Below are 17,980 nucleotides of genomic sequence, written 5' to 3' on the forward strand. Positions count from 1 at the left end.
CAGCATTAAAAGAAGGTCCCAGCGCCTTTACAAAGACACCGATGGCAGCAAAGGTCGGGCCCGGATTCGGCGCAAAATTAGAGAGGAGAAGGCCATTCTTAGCTCTGTTGTTGAAAAATACAACAGTATGGTTCCAGATACAGAAAGAATCGTCTTTGACATCATTCTCTCTGACGAGACAGTTTGGCCATGGCAACTTTCACATGGTGGTATGTACAGAAATCTGTTGACAATTTTGTACGATATGCATAGTAGCAAAAAAAATGTATTCCTTTTCCCAAATTGTCTCAGAAACACAATTGACTTATGTTCCACAACTGTATCCCAGACACTGTAGATTTGAAAACCAAGAGGAAGGCATTTGATGTTGTGATGGCAATAAGGAGGCTTGAGGAGGAGAAGAAGATTGTCCTTTCTGAGATGGCAAAGCATTGGAAATCTCTTTCCACTCGTGCAGACACACTCAAGGAGATGTCATGCCAGCTTTTCAGTGAGGCACTGAAAAGTACGTATTTAAGTAATGTGTTGTAAAGGTGTAATACTATACTGTACATTGTATTTTTTATTTTTTGATAATTTTTTGTTTTACTCCCATAAGGTGAGCTGTGGGCTCTAAATGAAGAAGGGGTTAAGGGTTTCCTCAGCTTAACTTTGAGAAAAAAGCAAGAAGTCACCAGAATGATGAAGCATGCAAGAGACTGTTATGCTCAAGTTTTGACTGGAACAAGTGTGGACTTCCAGAATGATTGGGATGGATACGACAGTGATTCTGAACTGTCAGACGACGGATTTAGAGGAGCTCCTTTGTCTTGATTTCTTATGGCGCTTTTCCACTGCATAGTACGGTACGGTTCAGTTTTCTACGGTGCGCTTTGACGCATTTCCACTGCAGATAACGGTACGGATCGGTTCAGTACAGGACGCTTGTGGCACATTTTCACTGCATGGAACGGGACAGTACGGCTCGCTTTAAATGGTACCTGGTCTGTTGAGGTTCCAAGCGTGCCAAACTGGTACTAAACATGACGTGAACACACTGCAGATCACTGGTTGGTCAGAAAGAATCGTCACTACCAGAGTCACTGTATTTGCAACACGAGACACCATTAAAATAGCCAGTAACAGCCACCGCTATTTTAAACTACTTACTTTATTTAGCAGTATTTTGTTTTGCTGCCATCCGTCTCATTTGAAACACGTTGTTCCGTCTTGCAGTTATAAACATCCACATGCCGAAATCAAGAATATAATCCCCTCGATAGGCTTCAATGATCCTGTGTTGTGCGCAGGGGGGCAGGGATTTGTATTATTTTGAAGGTACCCTTTGGGTGTTTCTCAGTATGCGTTCTTCAGCGATCTTGCGTCCTTGTGTTCTCGTTTTACGTCATCATTAACCGTCGAAGTTCAGACCCAATTCTCAAGAACGCAAGTACAGAGGACGCATGAAAGAACCCGGATGTGTTCTTGATACCGAGGATGCATCGAATGCAGACTTGAGCTAGTACTCGCCTGGTGTCCCAGAAGTCATTGCGGCCGGTTCCGAGTTCGTTCTTCCAAGGAAGCTTGGCAAGACCGGTCTCCACGAGAACACAAGTCCGTTCTCTGCGTTCTTGGAATTGAGAAACAGCCCGTGTCTCTGTTGAATCCAATGGGGTCGCTGTGTCCATTTCTTTTACTGTCTATGGTTGTGCGTTTGTAATGTGTCGCGTTTACGGTGACATCATCGGTAGAGGCGGCGCGGTCCTTAAAGAGCTACTAGTGCAGTGGAAAAGCAACTGAGCTAAACTGAACTCGAAACGCGCCGTGTCGATCACAGTCGTACTACGCAGTGGAAAAGCAAAGCGAGCCGAACTGTACCGGGCCGAATCGAACCAAAACGTACCGTACTAGCAGTGGAAAAGCGCCATTATATTTGTCAGTGTTTCCTTTTTAGTTTTTTGACAACGCAAGTTATAGGTTCTCAAGGACGTACACACACAATCTCAACTGGCTTATCATCCGGACAGCGTCTCTTTATTTCCTCCTGTGCCCGCTCGCGGTGTGAAGCATGTGTCAGCGCTATTCTCCGATATGCACTCTAACAATGCAGCCCTATTTCTGAGGAGCAGAAATGTTGCCGTGGGGAGCCACCACGGTCAAATAAACATGGAGGAAATACTGTTTGTAAGTTAGATATGCTTGAATAATGGTCAAGCATACCATTATGAATAATGGTCATTATATCTACATGTGACATTACAACAATAATATTGAATGTAGTTATAGAAACTGAAATTAATTTAACTAACTGTTTTTCCAATAGTCCTCTTCTGTTTATGGTAGAACAAAAATTTTGCAGGAAGGTGGAACATGTCCTTATTCATGTTAAATTTCCATATGTTCACGTGTAAATATGTGTATTGTAATAATAATAATAAACATAATTCCACTGATGTCATCTGCTGTGGCTAATCTGAGTTTTCAGACAGTTTTACATGGACACACAAACCCATTTTTTTTCTGAATTTGGACTATTGCATCAGCTCCTGCTACAGATGGTCTCTTAAAGCATCCTTGACAGGACTTGTTCAGCTACTTCTCATGTGCAGTGAAACTACATAGAGGTTCAACAAATGCAAAAACTGAAACAAAATTTGAAAATGTGACTTAATTATGGACCCTATAGTGGTTATTATAGACACATAAATCATTTTTTTCTGATTTTGGATGTTTAATAGGAAAATGTTGTTGAATTAAGATTTACTTTAATAACTACATTTCCTGACCAAAGCACTTTGATTTGGGTTATAAATACTATACAAAACCTACAATTGAGTGTTTAGAAATACAGCCTAATGGCTTGTTTGACTAATTTGCATTTGTTTTTACTTGTACTGTTGTGAAAAACAAACAAAACAACTATTTTGAGATTTATTTTGTATGTAAATTGGGTAATGTGATTTGCTGTTCATGTGTGTTGCTGTTTACGTTATGATTACGTATAGACTCTATGGAGAATTGGCGCGCTGACATGCGCAGTTAGTGTGTAAAAAAAAAGGGATGTGCGCAGAAAAAGTGTGTGCAGATGAAGAGAGCATGACTCATGTGTTACACGAGATGACCTCAGATAATAAAAGAAGTCAAGTCCCATATGTCCATTTATGCATGCATTACTACGTTGAACCCATTTACAAGAGAGCTTCCTCTTATGTTCCACAGCCCCTCTTACATATATATATATTTTTTTTTTCATGCATTCCAAAAAGCCCATTTTCAAATTTTGTAGTTGATGAATGTTTATAGCAGAAACTAAAGAAAAAAAGAAAACTTTTTTTCACACATTTATGTTTCCACACATGTGGGACTTAGTTTGATTTAAAATCACACTGCATTATTAGTTGTTTTAAATTAATTACTTTTTTGAAATAGTAACAATTTAGGGGTTAGTGTACATATACAACATGTGTTTTGGCATTTTTAGCACACTTCTTCCTCAGCCTACTGCACACAGACACAACTCATATCTCATTCAACCAAAAACAAGCTGATGAAGGAGTCATGACATGGGTCAGATATCAGAGGTCATAAACGATGAACCAATCCATCAGCGCTGCTCCTATTGGCACTTTGGTGTGTATATGGACAATACCTTTGACTGGAAGGCCTGTGTTGAAATTAGGTGTTATCATTTAGAACAAACACTCACAGTAAATCAAAAAACCTTGGCAATGATGGAACAAAGTGCTGTTAGGGTTATGGTTAGAATTAGGGTTAGGGTTAAAGAAAAAAACCTTGGAAATGATGGAACATAAGGCTGTTAGGGTCAGGTTAGGGTTATGGTTAGGGTTAAAGAAAAAACCCTGGAAATGATGGAACATAGTGCTGTTAGGGTCAGGTTAGTATATGGTTAGAATTAGGGTTAGGGTTAAAGAAAAAACCCTGGAAATGATGGAACATAGTGCTGTTAGGGTCAGGTTAGTATATGGTTAGAATTAGGGTTAGGGTTAAAGAAAAAACCCTGGAAATGATGGAACATATGGCTGTTAGGGTCAGGTTAGGGTTATGGTTAGAATTAGGGTTAGGGTTAAAGAAAAAAAACTTGGAAATGATGGAACATAGTGCTGTTAGGGTTATGGTTAGGATTAGGGTTAGGGTTAAAGAAAAAAACCTTGGAAATGATGGAACATATGGCTGTTAGGGTTATGGTTAGGATTAGGGTTAGGGTTAAAGAAAAAAACCTTGGAAATGATGGAACATATGGCTGTTAGGGTCAGGTTAGGGTTATGGTTAGAATTAGGGTTAGGGTTAAAGAAAAAAAACCTTGGAAATGATGGAACATAGGGCTGTTAAGGTTAGGTTATTGGATTAAGGTTAAAGAAAAAAAACCTTGGAAATGATAGAACATACAGTAGGAACATAACTGTGGGAACATAAGGCTGTGGTAATATAGGGCTGTGGGAATAAAGGGCTGTTGGAATATAGGGCTCTGGCAACACAGGGCTGTGGGAACAGGCACGCTGCCCTGCAAACCATGATATGTAATAATTAAAAAGTTGTCAGAGGACTAACACATTGTTGGAAAGGTCTCAACCAGGAGAGTAACATGTCTAAAGAGGATACATTACTCCTGCTTTAAATACTAAACCTTGAACCCAGTCCATCTTTAAAGGCTTGTCATTTAGCAACAGAAGGTGATAAAAACATAAGACCAGCAGTTATAAAAAGCTCTGGACCTATGCTGTCATGTAGGTATGGTCACCAAAGTTTACCCACTGTAAGAACTGTCAAATATGGTAAAAAAAAAAAAAGAAGCAGCTATTTTCACCTATTTAACGATTCAATTTTTAAAATCTGAGGAAACCAGTGTGTTTCCCATCCCAATAAACCTCAGGCAGGGTGTATCCAAAATTTTACACTTATAACTTATAAGTATGAGAAATATACCAATATACTTAAAAACTACAACTCCCAATAGAGACTCGTCACAGAAGCTGTTACAAAGTGTGTGCACTTGTAGTTTTCCGGGCTGGGTGGGTGGACATGTTCGACTCCTGTGTTTCTGCGTTTCTGCTGTCTGCCGCCGCCGGCCAACCGAGCACGTGTGTACAATACATACAAATACATAAAACTGTATTTTATTATTATCTTTATTGTTTGAATCCACAAATACAACGTTAGACAAAAACATAATATTACGAACATTGTGTATTTTTTATCTTCTTATCCGCCGAACGGTACATACAACGTCACTTCCGGAGTCTTCAGCTGATAAAAAAAAAGAAAAAAAGGTGCATAACTTACTGGAGCAGCAAAGCTGAGCAACGTTGTTGTTGGTGACAAAAACAATGATTATATCAGCTGATCGCTGTCCGATTTTGTGAATGAATTCCCGCATTGCATTGTGGGATATGGCCTTTGAATGCGTCTCGTAATGTTCTGTATTACACACAGTCTATGGTATTACAGCATACTGTAATATTTCACCGATAATAAAACCGAAACAATATTAAAATAAATAAATTAATACCATGATAACATTTAAATAAATGTTGAAAAGATAGCGTTATAGTTATAAACATAAATAAACAACAAAGAAACCCAACTTCCCTGGTCCCTATAGCCTGAAATAATAACATTAAAAGTAAAAGTATATATATATATATATATATATATATATATATATATATATATATATATTTACACACACACAAAACACATATAATTGTCTTCTGCTTTTTCTCATCCGGGAAACAGTGAAGACTTACACACACACATTCAGTGCATTAAAGTCAATGGTAGACAACAGTGCAGCAGCATGTTTCATGTGACTTGCCTTTTAAAAAAGCCTTCAGAAACCCTCCTGAATTAGAATCCATGCTTTCACATTTTTAGAAGCTTCTGGACCCTCTTGACCTCTGTCCTCGTAAGCCTGTTCGTTTTTCCACCCCTGCCTACCTCAGCTACCCTTTATTCAAAAATGTATGGTTTAGCTGGTGGAATCAACTGTCTCTTAATGGGTGTCAATTAATATGAGTGAAAACATGTCCCACCTTCCTTAAGTGCATCATACTGCAATATATCATTTGACACGTTGAAGAGATTTCAGGTGATTGGCTAACCCACAAAATGAATGGAAAGACATAAACATAAATATAGGTATACTTTGCTTTTTATTTGAACAAAAATCATTTGATAAAGAAAACACTTAATTTATTAACTTTGTATACATAAATCGTAACATCCAAAACCAGGATGGCCCGTAAAGGCGAACTCGACAATTACTGTCTGAGTGAAGTCACACATCGGCAGTCTTGGGACATGGTGAAAACTTGAAGGCCGGCTCCCATGTCTCCTCCCAGATTTTTCCACTGTAAGTATCAGTAACACAAAATCAGTGAAAAACAGAGGAGCCATTTTAACATAATAGTTTCACAGCATAAATATTGTACGCTCTTGTATTTCATTGTTTTTATACAAACATATACATATATATAGTGCTTGATGCAATGTAACATAAACATCAGCCACTCTCATCGATAAAGTCATTGAAAGTAAACAAGCCAATAGCCGATAACAGTCAACATGGATGATCTTGGTCGATACTGATGTTCTGCCAATAAATTGGTGAATGTCTACTTCCTACATAGAATCACACAGGGGCAATTATTCATGGCATCAGGTATGGTACTGAAAAGAGCAAGTGGCTAAATCCTGTAGACAATATTTGACACTGCATTTAATCCATCCTATACCAACAGTGTAACCAATAGTCTAATTAAAATACAGGTGGGTCTCCAAAATTACAGTATTGTGCAATATTTCAAGCCATTTTTTATATGATTAAAGCTTACAGCTCATGAAAACCAAAAATCATCATCTCAAAATATAAGAATAAAGAGGAATACAGATATGTTGACCTTTTGAAAATAAACGAACGAATCTGACTCTATACTTGGTCTGGCTGCTTTTGCACAAATTACTGCATCAGTGTGGTGTGGCATGGAGGCCATCAGTGTATGGCATTGCTGAGGTGTTATGGAAGGCCAGGTTGCTTTGATAGTGACTTTGAGATTGTCTGTAATGTTGGGTTTGGTATCTATCATTGTTCTCTCTATGGTGTTAAGGTGAGATGAGTTAAGCACAGCAATACCATGCTAAGCAAACCAGTAACAAGCAGTTTTGGCACTGTAGCAAGGGCAGAGTCCTGGTGGAAAAGGTAATCAACATGTACATAAAGCTTGTCAGCAGATGCAACCATCCTCTAAAATCTCCTGGTATAAGGCTGCATTGACTCTGTACTTAAAGGGTTAGTTCACCCAAAAATCAAAATGATCTCAGTATTTACTTACCCGCGCGTTGTTCTAACCCTGTAAGACCTCCATTTATCATCGCATCACAAAATATTATATTTATGATGGAATCTGAGCGCTGGATAAGTCTTCCATTGACTTCCAAGGGGCTTAAACTTGCTCGATTCAACTAAGCTGTTTACGTAGTCTATCTGCGCAAGCTTCTGGGTTCTACGGCATACGCGTGACCTGCGTTGGCCAATAGTGAGCCTGCGTGGTGACGTAGAACCTCAAAGCTCTGCGCAGTTAGACTACGTAAACAGCTTTGAAGCAGAACACAAGTAAATGGATATTGGAATAAATTCGCAATTTTTGTTTGTTTTTGGCGAGGAAAAGTATTCTCGTCGCTTGATAAATGGATGGTTGAGCGACTGGAGTCATTTGGACTATTTTAAACGATGTCTTAATACGTTTTCTGATCGAGCAAAGTTAAGCCCCTTGGAAGTCAATGGGGAACTTATCCAGCGCTCAGATTCCATCATAAATATAATATTTTGTGATGCGATGATAAATGGAAGTCTTACGGGGTAAGAACAACACGCGGGTGAGTAAAAACTGAGATCATTTTGATTTTTGGGTGAACTAACCCTTTAAAACCTAGTGGACATGACAATTCTCTCAACGCTGCTTGTTGGTTGCAAAACTTTGAGACCACCTGTACATTCAAACTTTTGTGTGCTACAATATACATTCCAACCGTTATCCACCACCTATGAGAAGGTTAAAAGTGGAAACAGAAAGGAGATGTATAAAGGCAATTTTAACCAATATAAAGCAGTACTTACCATGCAGAGCAAGGTAACCATTTGACCTTAACTTCTTCTTTTCCCTACAGAAAGACACATACATATAATAATCAGGTTTATAATGTCATAACTTTTGTGACAAGGCCACTTTGCCTTCAGTAGGGCTGTCATTAAATTCCAACCCTGCATAAAATAGAAGGATAAGGAATATGAATTTATATACCTCATGGGATTCGCAATAGCCTATCATTTCTCAGGATCATCACATTGTGTTGAATGTATATACTGTATGTTTGAAAGTATTCTGAATTCATATGCTAATTATAAAAAAAAAAAAAGATTTAATTCAGTATTAATAATATTGGAGCTTTAGACGGCTAATAATTATGTCATAAAAATATTGTCCGGTGTGGCTCTGTTTTGTTACATTAGCTTTGCCTTGTTGTTAATGTCCAATTGACCCAAACAGCGCTTGATTGACAGGCGATCTGACCAATCATATTTCGCCATCCGCCATTTTGCCTGACAGCACCGTCAGGAGAGATAGTAGATTAACATGCCAGGATTTGAACTTGAGAAACGGAGTGTACTGATGCTTTTCTGCGGTTAAAACAACATTCCTTCTTATGTTCATTCATGTTTAATTGATGCTATAACTGAACTAGAAGGAAGAGATGATCGGTTCACAAGAAGCTTTAACTGATGCTCTACAGCAATCTGACAGACACATTAAAGAACCACAAAACGTTATTTACTGTTTACATTGTACTGTTTACTGGTACATTTGACCAAATTTGAAAGGCGAGACTTTGTTTAATATCAAAAGTAACTGAAAAGTAAGCTGGTCTGTTGTCAGTCTCCTCTCTGCTCCACAATGTATTTTTCACTGAGTAGGAACATAGCTTGTCGGGCATAGCAACAATAACTAAGGGAGGCGGAACTTTGTGAAAGGTCAATTGCAATGACGATGTCTACTATAAAAACGGACTCATTAAAAATATGTTTTTCCAACTCAAGACTTGTCTAAGTCTGTTTAAAATATGAAGATAATGTAAAAAGCACAGCAGTTACTCTAAAATACCCTTAAATGGGCTCAAAATTACCACTTGCTTCAATGGTCAGTATTTTGTGATATGTGAAATGCCAGATAAGCCACATACAATGGAGAGATGATCAGACAGCCTAGTGAAAAATATATTTCTAAACTTACCTTATGTATCCTCCTTCCTGTTATGGATTCATATCGGAAAACTTGTTGTCTACTACATTTCCGGCAACCTTAAATGACAAAAAATAATAATAATAATTAACCATAAATGACAAAAAAAAATTAAAATGAAACAAACAAATTCTTAACTAAGTTTCACAAAACCTGGGGAACAACAGTAACCATTGTCCTTGAACTTTGAAAACGTCAGAAAAAACAGCTAAATAACTAAAGAATACATATATTAAAGGCCATTCACACCAAGAACGATAACTTTAAGAAATATATAGTTCTCGTTAATATGATAAACTATAACGAAAATGACATGGAGAACAATATTGTTGGGAATCACTTTTAAAGCGATTTTGAGAACGATAAAAAGCTAACAGCCAATAAGAACCCATCAAATTTTAACCATATTTATTAACACAAGGTGAGACTTTGCATATCCTTGGTCAGTCTGGAGGCTTTTATCGTTATGGTTATACGTATATAGTTATTGTTCCTGGAATGAACGGCCCTTTAGCCATCAAATTCAGTGACTTCATAGCCGAAATGTAACCTAATTATCCTACTGCCTAGTCGAAAGGTTATTGAAGCAGACTTGTGAACAGTGGTACGTGGGGAATAAGCTATCTGGGCTGCCCACTGATGTGTGTGATATGTGTGTGTGTATTTGTATTCATCTCTACTTATGTGTGTATTGCTCATTACTCTACTCCTAGAGTGTGTGTTCAGTACTGAAAGGTATGTATGCAAGGACAAATTCCTTTGTGTATCAGGCTGGCCACTAAAAATTACTCACTATTAACTAATCGATTGGACTTAAATTCACCTGAAGATTTCTGTATTTCATGAATCATGATTACAAAAAGGGGAAATTCATACATAGTGTGCTAAGACCAAAGTTCACTTACACTTTCTTCTTTTTTTTGGTGGGGGGCGTTGTTCCGTCACAGGGAGAGAGACAGGGTATAAATCTAAAAGATAAAATGTCTCCTTTTCCTGGGCCTGATGCTGGGTTTTGGGCTGGGCCTGATGCTGGGGCTCTGGCTGGGCCTGATGCTGGGGCTCGAGCTGGTCCTGATGCTGGGGTTCTGGCTGGGCCTGGTGCTGGGGTTCTGGCTGGTCCTGATGCTGGGGCTCTGGCTGGTCCTGATGCTGGGGTTCTGGCTGGTCCTGATGCTGGGGCTCTGGCTGGGCCTGATGCTGGGGTTCTGGCTGGGCCTGGTGCTGGGGTTCTGGCTGGTCCTGATGCTGGGGCTCTGGCTGGGCCTGATGCTGGGGTTCTGGCTGGGCCTGGTGCTGGGGTTCTGGCTGGTCCTGATGCTGGGGCTCGAGCTGGTCCTGATGCTGGGGTTCTGGCTGGGCCTGGTGCTGGGGTTCTGGCTGGTCCTGATGCTGGGGCTCGAGCTGGTCCTGATGCTGGGGTTCTGGCTGGGCCTGGTGCTGGGGTTCTGGCTGGTCCTGATGCTGGGGCTCTGGCTGGGCCTGATGCTGGGGCTCTGGATGGGCCTGATGCTGGGGCTGGTCCTGATGCTGGGGCTCGAGCTGGTCCTGATGCTGGGGTTCTGGCTGGGCCTGGTGCTGGGGTTCTGGCTGGTCCTGATGCTGGGGCTCTGGCTGGTCCTGATGCTGGGGTTCTGGCTGGTCCTGATGCTGGGGCTCTGGCTGGGCCTGATGCTGGGGTTCTGGCTGGGCCTGGTGCTGGGGTTCTGGCTGGTCCTGATGCTGGGGCTCTGGCTGGGCCTGATGCTGGGGTTCTGGCTGGGCCTGGTGCTGGGGTTCTGGCTGGGCCTGGTGCTGGGGCTCTGGCTGGGCCTGATGCTGGGGTTCTGGCTGGGCCTGGTGCTGGGGTTCTGGCTGGTCCTGATGCTGGGGCTCTGGCTGGGCCTGATGCTGGGGTTCTGGCTGGGCCTGGTGCTGGGGTTCTGGCTGGTCCTGATGCTGGGGCTCGAGCTGGTCCTGATGCTGGGGTTCTGGCTGGGCCTGGTGCTGGGGTTCTGGCTGGTCCTGATGCTGGGGCTCTGGCTGGGCCTGATGCTGGGGCTCTGGCTGGGCCTGATGCTGGGGCTGGTCCTGATGCTGGGGCTCGGGCTGGGCCTGATGCTGGGCCTGAGGCTCTGGCAATGTTGTTGTGGAGTTCCCTACAATATTGTATGTGTATGTTAATTTTCAATATTTCCCCATCATGAAAAAACCCAGTTTAAAACTGTCATGACTTAAATGACACAAATCCTACCTTCTTTGATCAATATAAAATTGTAGGCCTTTCTCATGGAGGCCACAATTTTTAGGTTTTCTTCAGTGGGTGGCAGATCGGTCACCACATCGCACGCCCACTTTCCAGAGGCCTTATCCTTTTTGGCAAAAAATAGAATTGGGACATAGCCCAATGCACTTAGTTTTTTCACCTGTAAAAATGCAGACAGCAAACATTAGTTATTCCCAGTCCACTGCATTATTTTCCACCCTATTGAAAAAAAGGCATTAAATACATTAGTGCTACTGTTTCTAATATACACAATTACCATAATCAAACTTAACAGCTTTTCCCCTTAGAAACAAAAACATTACATATGTGATCTATCCCAGTGGTTCTCAAAGTGGATTTGCTTTGAATGAGAAAGTTGTGCTTCATCATTAAGAAATGCCTATCAATGACAATGTAATGATCTAGAATCTACATACAATCTTGATTGTAAATGCACTAATAAATTAAAACATTAACATTTAACTTTTTTTGTGATTATGACTAATCAAGTTAATCTGTTGTAAATCACTTCACTCAGGTCATGATGAACCATTCTTCCTGCTGCTTAGCTTGGCTTATTTGCTATTAAGATAGCTGATGAACATGGATGAATGTTTGAGTCAGTCCACATCATTAAGGGATTCAAATTCCAAAGTTGACTAAAGACCCAGTTACACACCAGCTAGAAAACACAGAATAGTGAACCTGGACACAATTTCAAGAAAATAGAAATGCTTAATTGTTTTAATTATGAGGGGGTCCTTGGAAATTGTTCTCCCACACAAATGGTCCCCTTGGCTCAAACCGTTTGAGAACCCCTGCTTTTGACACACAAAACAAAATATGATAATACATATATGAAAAATACATTTTGACTGGACTCCCTCTTTATGGCCAAATATCAACCTGATCCAAACACTCTCCTCCCCCCTTAGATAGTCTACCTGTCTCTCCCCACGGAAAATGTAGGTTATGGGACAAACAGAAACATTCATTTGGGAAGGCCACCAATGAACATAAAGTTAAAAATCATAAAATAGCCAGCTGCTCTACAGAATCTGGACTTGGTCCTACTCCAGTAGGTATGGCTGAATCCTTTTATCTTTTAATGTGACATTAGCCTACTATCTCCCCTGTAGTAATTCAAATGCTTTTTAAGTTGTGGCTTTGAAAAAGGACATCTGGAATATGGCCTTGCTTTTACCAACACATATTTTGCACACAGAATGGGTTTCATGCATGTCCTCAGTTATTTTGTCACGTCATCATGCACTTTCTCTAAAATTACAGCAGCGCAAAGCACTATAAGCGTGAAATGCAATATTCACATGCTTGTAGTGGTAGTGTAAGGGAGCATGTTATCTACAGTACTTAGTCTACATAATCATGTAAGACTGTCTTTAATAGTGACTCTGGGTCTGAATTCTGTGATCTGCCTTTAGCAGAGACAGAAACTTCAGTAACATGCATTGTCTGTGTGGTACTAAAGCAAGGTTATGTTTACAATGTAGCCGGTTGTATATGTAAACAAATGTACATGAGCACCTGGTCAAAAAGAAAGTCTATTCCATGCATGTCAAGCAAATGACAAATAAATTAAAATAATATTACACCAATGCCATCTATGACTACCTCAAATTCATTCACTGACAGATTAAACTTATTTTTGTAAAATGACGCCCTTGCCCTATCACACAATATTAATAAAAAGTGAAACAAATCATATTGCTTAATTACATATGAGCATTTATACTTACTGCAATATTGGCCGAGTCCACCACTCTTGACGCATTTTTATTTTTTCTGACCCTTTCCCCCCAATTCTTGTCCAGGGACAATTTTTTGGCCGTCACTTTGGCTTTTTGGGAGATGGCTGTGAAACAAGAGCTGCAGGTTTTGCGGCTCACCTGTGTTGGTAAAAGTATACCAAAGTGAGACATCAGATCCACAGTCACAGAGAAGAAGTACAATCAAGATACAGTTTAATTTGGCTGTATACAGGAAAGATAGGAACACACAATGCAATTCAGAATAGGTCTCTAAATTTACACAGGATTATTATTATTATTATAATAATACAGTAAAAGTGGCAGATGTAGGAGACACCCAGACTACTCTAATAAATGTTGCCTATGGCGTTTGGTGCAAAATAAGTAATACATATTGTTATTAACCCAGACACCTTACATTATTACTGTTTTGTAACACAGTACAGATATCATACAGGGTCATTTAGTAGGAGCATACTTTAGTATCCAATTGACCTACTAAATGTAGGACATTAAAAACACATATTTGAATATTGCACATAATGCTCTATTCCACTGTCCCTCACCTGATTAGGTACTTGGCAGGAGGGGCAAGGCTTGAACTTCTTTCGAGGCATTTTGAAATCTACACACACACACACACAAACACACACACAAACACACACACACACACACACACACACACACACACACACACACAAACACACACACACACACACACACACACACACACACACACACACACACACGCACACACACACACACATTTTTTTCTTCTATAATAACATACTTTTTTAGACATTGTCAACAAACAGTACACAACTTATTGGCATAACTGCTTTCTACCAAAACAATGAAAACAATTAAAGCAGGTTAACTTTTAGCTAATTTAGCGTCACTGCAACAACAACCATGCACTTCAGTCATAGTCATATCAGTCTCTATCCCATGCATTTTCTACAGTGCACTTTAGACAGCGTCAACAAACACAAATTTTCTAATTCACTCATTTTAATTTTGGAAGCTATATATATATATAGCATATGTGTGTGTGTGAATCAGTCAATAATTTATGACAGCATTATTACATTACTTGCATATTGTTTTATTTCATGTTGAAAAGTTGTGATGAGCCACAATGTAGTAGTTATGAATTTGTAGTATTGTTAAAAATGGATGATTTATTTCGGTGTTTTATTATATAATTTTGCGTAATTTATCATTAATGTCCAGCCCGGTCTCACCCCAAAACGTCATATACTGACGCGTCTTGACCATGCGTCAACATACGACGAAAAGGGTACCCCTTTAACGTCAATATGAGACGCAGACAGAAGCGCACCAGCAGCGCCTCCTAGCGGTACCCTAACGCATACCTAAACCTACCCATAACCCGAATCGTCACACATGGACGTTATGGGGGTACCTGCATGGTCAAGACGCGTCAGTATATGACGTTTTGGGGTGAGACTGTAAAACAGACCAATCTGCCAACCGTTCTTCATTCTGAACATTTACAATGTTGGATAATTTTTGCGGGCTAATTTAATACTGAAAATCTTATATTCCCCTATGATCGTACCTTAAGTTACATGATTGTATGCGACAAAAATTAACTTGAATTTAATTAGCTAACGTTAACTTTGCTAGCCTGCACATTTGGTGCAGAAAACTGTATGTTTATAATGTCTTATTCTATCATAATCGTCCTAAGAAATGGCCACCTTACAAAACTAAAGTTTCTAAACACAACTTATTGTCCTGATTCAACAGTTTTAGATGTGTAAATGTAAGAATAATAGATCCATGTATATTAATGTACCGTACTTACCAAGAGGAAAATCGCAATGAACTTTGGGATAACCCGGTGACGTCAGCGTAATTGTTTTAAAGGACTTAATAATAAACAAAAAAATGTATAAATAAACTGATTAATTGAACACAATCGTAGCATATTATATTTATTAAAATAAAATAAAAAATCCGATAAAAATCTGTTATCCAGCATGCTTTAGTTAAAGGAGTAAACTCACCGCTGAATGCGGTTGCACTTGCACACCATGTGCGTTGTTAAACTCACCGCTGATGAACGCGCTAAACCTTTGACATCAGATTGCGAGGGTTTTTAAACATCAAAAACCAGTTGGAGAGCCAGATAAAAATGATCGGGGGTCCGCCATTTGACTCGTCCTGGCATAATTTAGATCGATCGTTAAATTGAGTGTTGTTAAACTCACCGCTGAATGCGGTTGCACACCATGTGCGTTGTTAAACTCACCACTGATGAACGCGCTAAACCTTTGCTATCAGATTGCGAGGGTTTTAAAACATCAAAAACCAGTTGGAGAGCCAGATAAAAATTATCTGGGGGCTGCCATTTGACTCGCCCTGGCATAGATCGTTTTTTTGTAGCCTATTCATTTTTATTTTTGTAGTATAGTCTTGTTGTAATGGCCGACAACATGTTGTGGTGTGCTTACCCAAGACGTCAAATTTCAACGTTGAACGTCCCCGGTTCAATCTATAGGACTACCCTGCTCGTTGAAAAATGACGCCAAGGGTATACCCAGTGCGTTAAAAAATGACGCCAGGGTTCCTGGACCATGCGTCAGACATTTGACGTGTAGGGAGTGAGACTGTGTTGTCCGCAAAGGCAACTACGCCGAGCGCGTCGGCGCCGGAGCTCCTGTGTATCTGGCGGCTGTGCTCGAGTATCTGACCGCGGAGATCCTGGAGTTGGCTGGAAACGCCGCTCGGGACAACAAGAAGACCCGCATCATCCCCCGGCACCTGCAGCTGGCGGTGCGCAATGACGAGGAGCTGAACAAGCTTCTGGGCGGAGTGACCATCGCTCAGGGCGGCGTGTTGCCCAACATCCAGGCCGTGCTGCTGCCCAAGAAGACCGAGAAGCCCGCCAAGGCCAAATAAGCGCTGCGGTCTCGCGGACCCCAAAGGCTCTTTTAAGAGCCACTCACTCTATCTGACAGAGGGCGCTTTTCTTTGTTAATTATAAGTATCTTAATCTCAATAGGTTGAGATTACACCTATACAAAATAAATATTTATTTATATCCTTAATTTTTTTCAACCAGACACTTAAACTGACACATTTAATAAGCTCTTAATGTATTCTATATTTAATAAAAAGTAACATTTCATATACAGCTCTCAGGCAAAATTGTACCATAGAGGAACACCATTATTATCAAACCATATCAAGTTATCTCCATCTTCACTCTCTCCCTGCAGGATTCACTCACTATATCCTCCTCATTCTCATCACATCAACTGCAGTTGTTTTATACCTTTTTAGGTGCTACAGAAAATGTGCAGATTTAGTATGTGAATTACTATTCTAAGTGCATTACAAAATCATGCAAAAATGCAAATATATTTAGATAATGTTAACCCTTTTCCTTACAAATATAATATTTATATCCAACAGTATGTCTGGTATGGCCTTGAGGCAACACAGTTTTCTGTTCTGTCCTCTAAAACATTTGATGATATATAAAGTTCTTTAAAATACTTCTTTACTTACCAGTGAAGGTGACTCATATTTTATGTGGGTAATTAACTGGATGCAAATGAGTAAAAAATGCTATTTTTTCAATGGGAGAATATGGAGGCATGTGACCTGTGCTCATGTGCTGAAACTAGACACAGAATGGACCCCTGTGGGTCATGTGACCACTTTATGCACTTTCAATGATTAATATTTCTCCCCTGAGAAAGGTTTGGTCAATAAATGAGTGTCTCATTTTAATGAAAATAAACTAAAATAGACTATGTTGCCTGGAGGCCGGGTTAATTGATTATCCAATATCAAAAACTATACATCGCTTCAGAAGATTTCCAGTGTAACAGAAACTGATCAAAGTTACTGAGGGTCTTTTTCCCTTTAATATCTGCTGAACGATCCTGTGTTTTACATCTCGTGTGTGTGTGTTAATATCTGGCTGCAGAGCTTTACTGACTGTAATGTGATTTTGTTCTGATCCGAGATCTGCAAAACTACTGAGAATTAAGGCGAGTATTTCAGAACAAATAAATAACGCAATGTGAGAATAAAGCCTATGGATGTTTCTTCTTCTTCTTCTTCTTCTTCTTCTTCTTCTTCTTCTTCTTCTTTAAGGTTTTATTGGCGGTTGACAAACAACGAAATGGTGTATTACTGCCACCAAATGGTATGGAATGTGAATCAAAATGACTTTTTTTTAATTATTATTTTTTTATATCCTTTTCCACAAATTTGTTATTCTAAGATATTGAAATGTAAAACTATAACATTCATTTCCAGAATTGTTTTGTAAAATATCTCCTAATATAAATAGTGTTTTTATTTTTTTCTCGATTTTGCCGTAGAATCCTTCTTTCAGACTCATATTTCTGACAGTATAACATAACATGTTCCACAGTTTCTTCTTGCACAAGATTCACCCATTTTATAAAGTGTGCGGTTTAGTCTTGTATGTCCAAATCTCATCCTTGATATTATTATCTCATCTCTTCTATTTTTTCCTGCACTTCTCATCTCTCCCACTTTCTTTTGAATTTTGTAAAACCAGATACCGTTCTTCTCCATATCCCACCTTACCTTCAACCTTTCCTTAATAATACTCTTGATTTCATTCTTACTAATACTAACACTTATATTAATATCATTGTTTTTAATGG

At 39.6% G+C, this 17,980-nt stretch overlaps 2 protein-coding genes across 2 annotated transcripts in view; one reads left to right on the forward strand and one right to left on the reverse strand.

Moving 5' to 3' along the window:
• The first annotated feature begins 126 nt into the window (after positions 1 to 126).
• LOC311079401 (uncharacterized protein) lies at positions 127 to 2,669 on the forward strand. Its single transcript, XM_084108797.1, has 3 exons — positions 127 to 209; positions 329 to 505; positions 599 to 2,669. Exons 1-3 carry the CDS (start codon positions 128 to 130, stop codon positions 811 to 813), a joined length of 474 nt encoding a protein of 157 aa, XP_083964923.1. The 5' UTR covers position 127; the 3' UTR covers positions 814 to 2,669.
• A 3,462-nt stretch (positions 2,670 to 6,131) lies between these two features.
• LOC311079951 (uncharacterized protein) overlaps positions 6,132 to 17,980 on the reverse strand; it is a 66,905-nt gene continuing 55,056 nt past the window's right edge. The window contains exons 17-23 of the mRNA XM_084109677.1: positions 13,871 to 13,929; positions 13,293 to 13,442; positions 11,524 to 11,695; positions 10,199 to 11,428; positions 9,285 to 9,352; positions 8,114 to 8,157; positions 6,132 to 6,347 (exon numbers count right to left, since the gene is read on the reverse strand). Of these exons, the coding sequence (XP_083965803.1) occupies positions 6,275 to 6,347; positions 8,114 to 8,157; positions 9,285 to 9,352; positions 10,199 to 11,428; positions 11,524 to 11,695; positions 13,293 to 13,442; positions 13,871 to 13,929 (1,796 nt within the window). The 3' untranslated portion in view covers positions 6,132 to 6,274. The remainder of the gene's footprint in view (positions 6,348 to 8,113; positions 8,158 to 9,284; positions 9,353 to 10,198; positions 11,429 to 11,523; positions 11,696 to 13,292; positions 13,443 to 13,870; positions 13,930 to 17,980) is intronic.

This window comes from Abramis brama (assembly GCF_963993115.1).
Source record: "Abramis brama genome assembly, chromosome: 3".
NCBI lineage: Eukaryota > Metazoa > Chordata > Actinopteri > Cypriniformes > Leuciscidae > Abramis > Abramis brama.